We start from the raw sequence: 11284 nt of genomic DNA on the forward strand, positions 1-11284 counted from the left end.
TAAAGACAGTCTACATGTGATGTTGGCGTGCTACATGTAGCGTGGAGCTAACATGCTAACATGCTAACATTGTGGTTGCTAGGTGATGACCTTCTACTTCGGCTACACCAACGTGGAGCTGCTGTTCACCGGCCTGCTCATCAACTCCCCGGGAGGTACACACCTTTCATATTATTATTTTAATGGGATCAAATAAATAGTTATTATTTATGTATTAATGAACTGTATTAAATATTTAGTTTAATTATTTTTCCTAATACATTGATTAAATATTTTTTTACTGTGTATTCATGTTTTATTGTTTGTATATATATTTAATTTTAATCTTGTAGTTTTTACATCCAATAAGATGTTCTAATTAGGGCTGTCAGTCGATGAAAATCACACATTTTCTATCTGTTCTAAATGTTCCTTAGAGGAATATTTTTCAAGTTTTGAATTCTCTTATCAACGTGTGAGTGGACAAATATGCTTTATGCTAATGTTTATTATCATTTGAACAATGACAAATATTCTCCTGAATATTAAACACAGCAACCTCTAAACATTAGTGTGTGTGTGTGTGTGTGTGTGTGTGTGTGTGTGTGTGTGTGTGTGTGTGTGTGTGTGTGTGTGTGTGTGTGTGTGTGTGTGTGTGTGTGTGTGTGTGTGTGTGTGTGTGTGTGTGTGTGTGTGTGTGTGTGTGTGTGTGTGTGTGTGTGTGTGTGTGTGTGTGTGTGTGTCTGCGTCTGCGTCTGCGTCTGCGTCTGCGTCTGCGTCTGCGTCTGCGTCTGCGTCTGCGTCTGCGTCTGCGTCTGCGTCTGCGTCTGCGTCTGCGTCTGCGTCTGCGTCTGCGTCTGCGTCTGCGTCTGCGTCTGCGTCTGCGTCTGCGTCTGCCTCTGCCTCTGCGTCTGCGTCTGCCTCTGCCTCTGCCTCTGCCTCTGCCTCTGCCTCTGCCTCTGCCTCTGCCTCTGCCTCTGCCTGCATGAAGTCAAGTGCTCGGCGCAGTTGTGGCGAAATGTCGCTCCTCTGTTTTCATTGAAACAGCTCCTTATATCCGTTAGCACAGCTAGCTAGCACCAGATGCTAACAACAAGAACAACAATACACGTAAGGTCTCTCTCTCGCGCCACACACCCTCCCGGTCCTCCCGATGGCCAGTCGGTGCCTGCCGGTGAGCGTGGAAGTGTGGTCTGCCGCAAGCGGACGGCAGGAGCGGGGCTGTCAGCATCAGCTTGTAGATGGTATTTTAAACTCGATGCGCTCTGAAACTACGGGGCGGCCGAGGAAAAAAAATACACATGCGTTAATCGCGTTAAAATAATTAGTGTCGTTAATTTTTTTTGGCGTTAACGCGTTATTAAGTCACTGCACCATGGAAAAGTGAAATTAACCAGAGAGGAGTGATGATTGGTTAACGCGGGATAACATTTCAGGGTAAGCCAATCAGAGACAGAGTTGGGCGGGTCTTGCCTTATGGGGAAAATACACACACGAACACTTGCTAATGCTAACACACACGGCAACACACACACACACACGCACACGCACACACACACACACACACACACACACACACACACACACACACACACACACACACACACACACACACACACACACACACACACACACACACACACACACACACACACACACACACACACAATGGCAGATGCAGGTATCAGCGAGAGTAGCAGCGTATTTACAACTTGGAAATATAAGCACTATTTTCAATTTGTGGGGATAAAGGACGCAAAAAATATTACGGTAAACTGTAAACTGTGTGCAGGACAGAAAGCATTTTCCACATCGAATAACAGCAATGCCGATCTCCTGAAGCACCTAACTAATGTACATGGGGCTATAAAACTAGTCGCCAAAGACCCCACCGTCTCAACCACCGGCAGTGACCCAGATGGAGCAACACCATCTAAACAGCCAGAGTCAACTAAACAGATTGATGGCCAGTATGTTGTTGAGGACATGCTGCCCATCGCAACGGTCGAGTCTGTTTCCTCCAGAGAACTATTCAGCAAAAAACAACACAAAAACTTGTATTTTTATTGTTATTATATTTAAAGTAAAATAACTTGTTACTAGTTACTTTATTAGTTACTAAATTATAAAAGTAACTAGTTTGAGAGCAGTAACTATTACAAGTTACTTTTTAAAAGTAACTTGCCCAACACTGGTTCTAATACATTATATTCCTTTTATATATTTGACTTGTATATTGTTTATATATTCCCATGTCTACATTAACCCTCCTCTCCTCTGGTCCAATCAGAGATGGTGGGGGCGTGCATCGGAGTGTTCCTATTGGCCGTCCTGTACGAGGGTCTGAAGATGGGTCGAGAGACGCTGCTGCGCCGCAGTCAGGTGAACGTCCGCTACAACTCCATGCCTCTACCTGGAGCTGATGGGACCATCCTGATGGAGACGCACAAGACTGTGGGGTACGTAACAAGAACAACAACATACACACACACACACACACACACACACACACACACACACACACATGTGATCATCAGTCATGTGATCATCAGTCATGTGATCATCAGACATGTGATCATCAGTCATGTGATCATCAGTCATGTGATCATCAGTCATGTGATCATCAGACATGTGATCATCAGTCATGTGATCATCAGACATGTGATCATCAGACATGTGATCATCAGTCATGTGATCATCAGTCATGTGATCATCAGTCATGTGATCATCAGACATGTGATCATCAGTCATGTGATCATCAGACATGTGATCATCAGACATGTGATCATCAGACATGTGATCATCAGACATGTGATCATCAGTCATGTGATCATCAGTCATGTGATCATCAGACATGTGATCATCAGACATGTGATCATCAGACATGTGATCATCAGTCATGTGATGTAATGTGTTCACTGCTGGTCAGTTTGTGGAGGGGGCGGAGCTTCCTGGTCAGTCTTAAGTCCCGCCTCTCTGCAGTCCAGTAGAGTTCTGGGCCCTTTTCTCATTTCTCTAATTTCCCCTCCTCGACTCCTCGGTCCTCCGGTAGCGACCCGGAAATGAATTTCAGCGCGCCATGTTGAAGGACATCTCATTTCTCTAAATGCACTTCGAGGATCGAGCGTCGAGGAGACTCTCAGGAGGAGCTATAACCGAGGATAGACTGATGGGTCCTCCACGGTCCTCCACGGCTCCTTCGTGGGAACAGAGATGTTTCAAAGAGGCGTGACGCACGGCCGGCCTTATCTCAGCCAATGACAGCTCTGCATGCATCCCCAGGGCCCAGGAGTTTAAAACTTTTAATCTCAATCAGATCCGATCAGATTTTGAAATCCCATTTGTTGTGATCCAGGATCAGACAAGTCGGCCAGATGTTGTCCCTGGAGTTCAAAGCAATTCAGGATAGGATCAGCCTGATCCAGATTACGACTGTTCAAGATGACTAGATCCTGAATATCAGTGCTTTAATCCTACCGATCGCCATCTAGTGGACATGAAACATAATACAAGGAAGACAAGAGCCCACATTGCAGAGACATCTACAATGTCTAATTATATATTTTTATTTGAAAGCTGATGACAGATGATGGACTTTTTTTTTGTTGAAGATATTTTTACTTTAATCTAAATTACATTTTTGATTGACAATCTTTGCTGTTACACTTTTATGAGCATAAACATTTATGTCGTCAACATTTGGTTGAAAAACAAATAGGCCACCACAAACGTGAGCAAACATGGGAAAATAAAATGTATTTCCCATGAAGGCTAAAAACAAACTTTGCCATCTTATTTAAATTGAAACATATTTCTAAATAAATGGTACAGTACATGTTGCTCTGGAGATCCACTGGAGATCCACCCCTCTGGTGGGATCAGGGTAATCCAGTTGTTTGGGGTCAAACTGATCCCAATCCTGTGTTGTCGGTTTAAACTACCCGTTTTGAAGATTTGATCCAGATTAAAGCTTGGATTGGATTTCCTGATCTGAGATCAAAGTGATCCTAATCCCGTTTTTTGGTTTTGAACTCCCCAAAATCCAAATCTGATCTGATCAGATAGGGATTCGAAGTTTTGAACTCCTGGGCCCTGGATATTATTTTATTAACTGCTTTCATCGCGACGCGATGTTTCCAGTGAGAACAGCTGAGAGGTCCGTGCAGAAAGCAGAGCAGTGTGTATAATATATATCACTCAGTGTAACAGACCTACTCTCTGTATCTGCTTTAGTTTAGTAGATATCTACAAACAAAGAGTCCAGATGATTCTAAAAACATTTAGTGCTTCACAAAATAAAATACACAACGGCTGTAGCCTGATTTAGGGTGTGTTTGTGTGTGTGTGTGTGTGTGTGTGTGTGTGTGTGTGTGTGTGTGTGTGTGTGTGTGTGTGTGTGTGTGTGTGTGTGTGTGTGTGTGTGTGTGTGTGTGTGTGTGTGTGTGTGTGTGTGTGTGTGTGTGTGTGTGTGTGTGTGTGTGTGTGTGTGTGTGTGTGTGTGTGTGTGTGTGTGTGTGTGTGTGTGTGTGTGTGTGTGTCACTGTGAATGAATCAAAGTAAATATATAAGTGGTCATGAACACATCTGTCCATCAGACAGAGGGCTGCTGTGCCTCCTGTCATCATTAATGGACGTCTCTTTAAAATGACCGCTCAGAGGAGAGGAGTTCTCATTTCTCTAACCGCCTGCTGCTTCCACTCCTCTCTCCTCAGCTCCCCTCCTCTCTCCTCGGCTCCCCTCCTCAGTCCTCCGCTCGCATCTCCTGTGGGCGGGACTAAGTATCGAGGATAGGAGTCGAGGAGGGGAAATTAGAGAAATGAGAAAGGGCCCTGGTCCTGGTTCTTCGTGATGCTAACTGTAAAGCTAGCAGTGAGGCTAGCAGTGATGCTAATAGTGATGCTAACTGTAAAGCTAGCAGTGAGGCTAGCAGTGATGCTAATAGTGATGCTAACTGTAAAGCTAGCAGTGAGGCTAGCAGTGATGCTAATAGTGATGCTAACTGTAAAGCTAGCAGTGAGGCTAGCAGTGATGCTAATAGTGATGCTAACTGTAAAGCTAGCAGTGAGGCTAGCAGTGATGCTAATAGTGATGCTAACTGTAAAGCAAGCTGTGATGCTAGCAGTGATGCTAACTGTAATGATAACTGTAAAGCAAGCCGTGATGCTAACCGTGATGCTACCCTTTCGTTCTCTCAGGCAGCGGATGATAAGCCCGGCCCACTTCCTGCAGACGCTGCTCCACATCGTGCAGGTGGTCGTCAGCTACCTCCTGATGCTCGTCTTCATGACCTACAACGCGTACCTGTGCATCGCCGTGGCAGCCGGCGCCGGGATGGGGTACTTCCTGTTCAGCTGGAGGAAGGCGGTGGTCGTAGACATCACCGAGCACTGCCACTAGCTAGCGTGCTAGTTAGCGTGCTAGTATCCGGTCGATCTGGAGTTTGATATTTGCGGAACACAATCGAGGAAACGCTAACAGATTAGCCAAGTGTTAGCATGCTAGCTGACTGAACTACAAATCCCAGATTGTTAGAAATGAGACACTAAGTCCCAGGTAACCATGGTAACACTTTGATGTAGGTTAGCGTGCACACTAACGTCTTTAGTTAGCGGTTAATTCATCCGACTATCCTCGATGTATTTCCTGTTTGGTTGTGAGCTCCAATCACTGCTCGGATCACCGCGGAAGCCTCTGATTGGCCGATCCTCATTCTGTTGTTAATTTCCTGTTTGGTGCCATGACAACTGGAAAGGCTAGTGCTAATGTTAGCATTCGTAGCTTACCTTATTTACACTTTAGTTAGCACTGTTAGCGGCCACATGTCAGTATTCAAACATTTCTGTAGAAAATAATTTATAGAGTTTTACGCATTTTTTTAATTTAGATTTAAATGAAAACATGAAATGTCTTTTTTGATTTTTGTTGAAGTGAAAACAAACAAACCGTCTCCTATTGGTCCACCAGCCAGCCAATCACAGCTCAGATGTTTCAAAAAAATTATGATTTTTTTAAAAGTATAAATATTTTTTATTAAAAACATTATGAAACTTTAAAACTTGAATTTAAATCTCATGAATTAATTATTCACCGAGTCCTTTTTTAAACCAGAGTTTAGTTTCACGTGTTTCCTCCGTCGGCCTTAAACCGACACGCCGTGCGGTGCCTTAAGGGACCGGGGACCTGCTGTTTCACTGTGGGGGGTCTGAGAGGGTCTGGGGGGGGTCTGAAGGGGTCTGGGGGGGGGTCTCGGGGGGTTTGTCAGAAAACAGGACTGGTTTCTACCCACAATGCTTATCTCCTGTCTGTGATTTATTGTGATTATTACTATGAGTCACACTGAGGGGGGCGGGGCTTACAGCTGGACCAATCAGGCTGCAGGGACAGATCGTGGTTATTGGACTTTACACATAGATATAAATGGGTAGTGTGGAGCGGCCCTTTGGGTGTGAACCCGTCTCTGAAGGAAACTGATCAATATTTAAATGTGTGAAATGTTTCAATATTTAAATGTCTGAAATGTTTTAATTGTCACAAATGCTGGAATCATTGAAAACAAACAGAATAAAGTTTATGAAGAAACAACGCGTGGTGTCGTCTCAGAGGAAGCTCCTAATAAAGAAACAACGCGTGGTGTCGTCTCAGAGGAAGCTCCTAATAAAGAAACAACGCGTGGTGTCGTCAGGTGAGAGTCAGGTGAGAGACAGGTGAGAGAGGTGAGAGTCAGGTGAGAGAGGTGAGAGAGGTTAGAGTCAGGTGAGAGACAGGTGAGAGTCAGGTGAGAGTCAGGTGAGAGTCAGGTGAGAGAGGTGAGAGTCAGGTTAGAGTCAGGTGAGAGACAGGTGAGAGTCAGGTGAGAGTCAGGTGAGAGAGGTGAGAGTCAGGTTAGAGTCAGGTGAGAGACAGGTGAGAGACAGGTGAGAGAGGTGAGAGTCAGGTTAGAGTCAGGTTAGAGAGGTGAGAGTCAGGTGAGAGAGGTTAGAGTCAGGTTAGAGTCAGGTGAGAGACAGGTGAGAGAGGTGAGAGAGGTTAGAGTCAGGTGAGAGAGGTTAGAGTCAGGTGAGAGAGGTGAGAGAGGTTAGAGTCAGGTTAGAGTCAGGTGAGAGACAGGTGAGAGAGGTGAGAGTCAGGTGAGAGACAGGTGAGAGAGGTGAGAGTCAGGTGAGAGACAGGTGAGAGAGGTGAGAGTCAGGTGAGAGAGGTGAGAGAGGTTAGAGTCAGGTGAGAGACAGGTGAGAGAGGTGAGAGTCAGGTGAGAGTCAGGTGAGAGAGGTGAGAGTCAGGTGAGAGAGGTGAGAGAGGTGAGAGTCAGGTGAGAGAGGTGAGAGTCAGGTGAGAGAGGTGAGAGTCAGGTGAGAGAGGTGAGAGTCAGGTGAGAGAGGTGAGAGTCAGGTGAGAGTCAGGTGAGAGAGGTGAGAGTCAGGTGAGAGAGGTGAGAGTCAGGTGAGAGACAGGTGAGAGTCAGGTGAGAGAGGTTAGAGTCAGGTGAGAATCAGGTTAGAGTCAGGTGAGAGTCAGGTGAGAGAGGTGAGAGTCAGGTGAGAGTCAGGTGAGAGAGGTGAGAGTCAGGTGAGAGAGGTGAGAGTCAGGTGAGAGACAGGTGAGAGTCAGGTGAGAGAGGTGAGAGAGGTGAGAGTCAGGTGAGAGAGGTGAGAGTCAGGTGAGAGAGGTGAGAGAGGTGAGAGTCAGGTGAGAGAGGTGAGAGTCAGGTGAGAGTCAGGTGAGAGAGGTGAGAGTCAGGTGAGAGAGGTGAGAGTCAGGTGAGAGACAGGTGAGAGTCAGGTGAGAGAGGTGAGAGAGGTGAGAGTCAGGTGAGAGAGGTGAGAGTCAGGTGAGAGAGGTGAGAGTCAGGTGAGAGAGGTGAGAGTCAGGTGAGAGAGGTGAGAGTCAGGTGAGAGTCAGGTGAGAGAGGTGAGAGTCAGGTGAGAGAGGTGAGAGTCAGGTGAGAGACAGGTGAGAGTCAGGTGAGAGAGGTTAGAGTCAGGTGAGAATCAGGTTAGAGTCAGGTGAGAGTCAGGTGAGAGACAGGTGAGAGACAGGTGAGAGTCAGGTGAGAGACAGGTGAGAGACAGGTGAGAGTCAGGTGAGAGACAGGTGAGAGCCAGGTGAGAGTCAGGTGAGAGAGGTGAGAGTCAGGTGAGAGACAGGTGAGAGAGGTTAGAGTCAGGTGAGAGAGGTTAGAGTCAGGTGAGAGAGGTTAGAGTCAGATGAGAGTCAGGTGAGAGACAGGTGAGAGTCAGGTGAGAGTCAGGTCAGAGAGGTTAGAGTCAGGTGAGAGAGGTTAGAGTCAGGTGAGAGAGGTGAGAGTCAGATGCAGGTGAGAGTCAGGTGAGAGACAGGTCAGAGAGGTTAGAGTCAGGTGAGAGAGGTTAGAGTCAGATGAGAGTCAGGTGAGAGTCAGGTGAGAGAGGTTAGAGTCAGATGAGAGTCAGATGAGAGTCAGGTGAGAGTCAGGTGAGAGTCAGGTGAGAGTCAGGTGAGAGCCAGGTGAGAGACAGGTGAGAGTCAGGTGAGAGACAGGTGAGAGTCAGGTGAGAGAGGTTAGAGTCAGGTGAGAGAGGTTAGAGTCAGGTGAGAGTCAGGTGAGAGAGGTTAGAGTCAGGTGAGAGAGGTTAGAGTCAGGTGAGAGCCAGGTGAGAGACAGGTGAGAGTCAGGTGAGAGTCAGGTGAGAGCCAGGTGAGAGCCAGGTGAGAGACAGGTGAGAGTCAGGTGAGAGACAGGTGAGAGTCAGGTGAGAGAGGTTAGAGTCAGGTGAGAGTCAGGTGAGAGTCAGGTGAGAGAGGTTAGAGTCAGGTGAGAGAGGTTAGAGTCAGGTGAGAGAGGTTAGAGCCAGGTGAGAGACAGGTGAGAGCCAGGTGAGAGACAGGTGAGAGCCAGGTGAGAGCCAGGTGAGAGCCAGGTGAGAGACAGGTGAGAGACAGGTGAGAGACAGGTGAGAGAGGTTAGAGTCAGGTGAGAGTCAGGTGAGAGTCAGGTGAGAGTCAGGTGAGAGACAGGTGAGAGTCAGGTGAGAGAGGTTAGAGTCAGGTGAGAGACAGGTGAGAGACAGGTGAGAGTCAGGTGAGAGACAGGTGAGAGTCAGGTTAGAGTCAGGTGAGAGACAGGTGAGAGACAGGTGAGAGACAGGTGAGAGTCAGGTGAGAGAGGTTAGAGTCAGGTGAGAGTCAGGTGAGAGTCAGGTGAGAGTCAGGTGAGAGTCAGGTGAGAGAGGTTAGAGACAGGTGAGAGACAGGTGAGAGACAGGTGAGAGTCAGGTGAGAGAGGTTAGAGACAGGTGAGAGACAGGTGAGAGACAGGTGAGAGTCAGGTGAGAGAGGTTAGAGACAGGTGAGAGACAGGTGAGAGTCAGGTGAGAGTCAGGTGAGAGTCAGGTGAGAGTCAGGTGAGAGACAGGTGAGAGACAGGTGTCAGAGAGGTTAGAGTCAGGTGAGAGTCAGGTGAGAGTCAGGTGAGAGACAGGTGAGAGACAGGTGTCAGAGAGGTTAGAGTCAGGTGAGAGTCAGGTGAGAGTCAGGTGAGAGACAGGTGAGAGACAGGTGTCAGAGAGGTTAGAGTCAGGTGAGAGTCAGGTGAGAGACAGGTGAGAGACAGGTGAGAGTCAGGTGAGAGTCAGGTCAGAGAGGTTAGAGTCAGGTGAGAGTCAGGTGAGAGACAGGTGAGAGTCAGGTGAGAGTCAGGTGAGAGTCAGGTGAGAGTCAGGTGAGAGTCAGGTGAGAGACAGGTGAGAGACAGGTGAGAGTCAGGTGAGAGTCAGGTTAGAGTCAGGTGAGAGAGGTTAGAGACAGGTGAGAGACAGGTGAGAGACAGGTGAGAGTCAGGTGAGAGACAGGTGAGAGTCAGGTGAGAGTCAGGTTAGAGTCAGGTGAGAGACAGGTGAGAGTCAGGTGAGAGTCAGGTTAGAGAGGTTAGAGTCAGGTGAGAGTCAGGTGAGAGACAGGTGAGAGTCAGGTGAGTCAGGTGAGTCAGGTGAGAGTCAGGTGAGAGACAGGTGAGAGACAGGTGAGAGACAGGTGAGAGTCAGGTGAGAGTCAGGTGAGAGTCAGGTGAGAGTCAGGTGAGAGTCAGGTGATAAGGACGGACTCTTCATGAGAAATGAATGAACTGATTATTTAATGTTTGATTTTGTTTTTATTGGCAATAATTGAAGCTTTGTTACTTCCTGGTTTAATATGTGCAATAAGTTCATTTCAATAAGTTCTGCAGTAAACATTGACCCGGTCCGGCCCTCCACTAGCACCCATGTTTTAATGTTGGCCCTCTGAGTGTTTGAGTTGACTCCCCTGCTTTAGACAATCATGACAGTCTCCTAAAAAAGAAAGACACAATTCATGTTTTTTGATCCAACCCTTTTATCACAGTTTGAGAGGCTGGACATCACCTCGCTCTTTGCAGACACGGTAAGTGGTGGCATCAGAGGCCGGAAGTACCTGCCACTGCCTGCAGGCGCCTCTCTCTCAGAAAGCTCCCCCGACAAACTGGTGGAGACAGCGGGGGGTGGGGGTCTCGGCACTCAGGTTTCACAGCCTGTGTGGGACCTGGCACAGAAGACCTACATCACCACACGTGATGTATACATGCGCACACTACTGGCTGCTACATGTTCAGTGCCTTTAAATAGCACAGTTCATACTCGTTGGCAATTTCAAGTGTTTTACAAATGAGCAGCTAAAACTTAGGGTGGCGATATAGTTCAGGGGGATTGTAAACCATACAAAACATTGAATGACCTGTCCAAGAGCAAAAGGGCGTCAGACTCCAGCTCGTTGTGATCCACCACTAGTCGCCATCCTTGAAAAGCAACTCCGATATTGACTCTGGTTTGACTTCTCCTCGTGTCCCCTTTCTTCTTCTTCTTAACTCCATTACAGTTTTTCTTTTGCGACCGATAGACGATGTTGACCCTAACTGCCATGGTGAACGTGTCCACTAGCTCAGGGGTTCCCAAACCTTTCAGCCCGCGACCCCCAAAATAACAGTGCCAGAGACTGGCGACCCCCAGTCGGGGTTTTTAAAAATATATATATATTTTCCATTTTTATTTTGTAATCATCTCGCGACCCCCACTTTGGGAGCCCCTGCACTAGCTGATGCTGCCCGGTGACGTAAATGTATGGGATTGGTTTTGTATCGTAAAGATAAAGCAACACTTTCTCAGAATAAAGCAAAGCTATGAGTTTAAAAGAAAAAAAACTGAGTCAAGCAAAATAAAATAAATTTCAAAAATAAAACTATAAGTTGCAAACAAATCATTTGTGTAATCATGTAAACTATAAGTCGTTTTTCTTTGTTTTAACATGTTTGTTTTTG

At 46.9% G+C, this 11284-nt stretch overlaps 1 protein-coding gene across 1 annotated transcript; it reads left to right on the forward strand.

Moving 5' to 3' along the window:
- Positions 1–54: 54 nt before the first annotated feature.
- On the forward strand, positions 55–6040 carry slc31a1 (solute carrier family 31 member 1). Its single transcript, XM_079659665.1, has 3 exons — positions 55–155; positions 2270–2438; positions 5175–6040. The coding sequence occupies exons 1-3, from the start codon at positions 86–88 to the stop codon at positions 5374–5376; spliced, it is 441 nt and encodes a 146-aa protein (XP_079515791.1). The 5' UTR covers positions 55–85; the 3' UTR covers positions 5377–6040.
- Positions 6041–11284: the final 5244 nt, after the last annotated feature.

Source organism: Notothenia rossii, assembly GCF_949606895.1.
Source record: "Notothenia rossii genome assembly, chromosome: 11".
Lineage (NCBI taxonomy): Eukaryota > Metazoa > Chordata > Actinopteri > Perciformes > Nototheniidae > Notothenia > Notothenia rossii.

Excerpts from the sequence above, each read along its gene's own strand:
- slc31a1 (XM_079659665.1), top strand. The coding sequence starts at position 86 with ATGACCTTCTACTTCGGCTACACCAACGTGGAGCTGCTGTTCACCGGC. Across the intron at positions 156-2,269 it reads GCTCATCAACTCCCCGGGAG|AGATGGTGGGGGCGTGCATC; the intron begins GTACACACCTTT and ends TGGTCCAATCAG. Across the intron at positions 2,439-5,174 it reads GAGACGCACAAGACTGTGGG|GCAGCGGATGATAAGCCCGG; the intron begins GTACGTAACAAG and ends TCGTTCTCTCAG.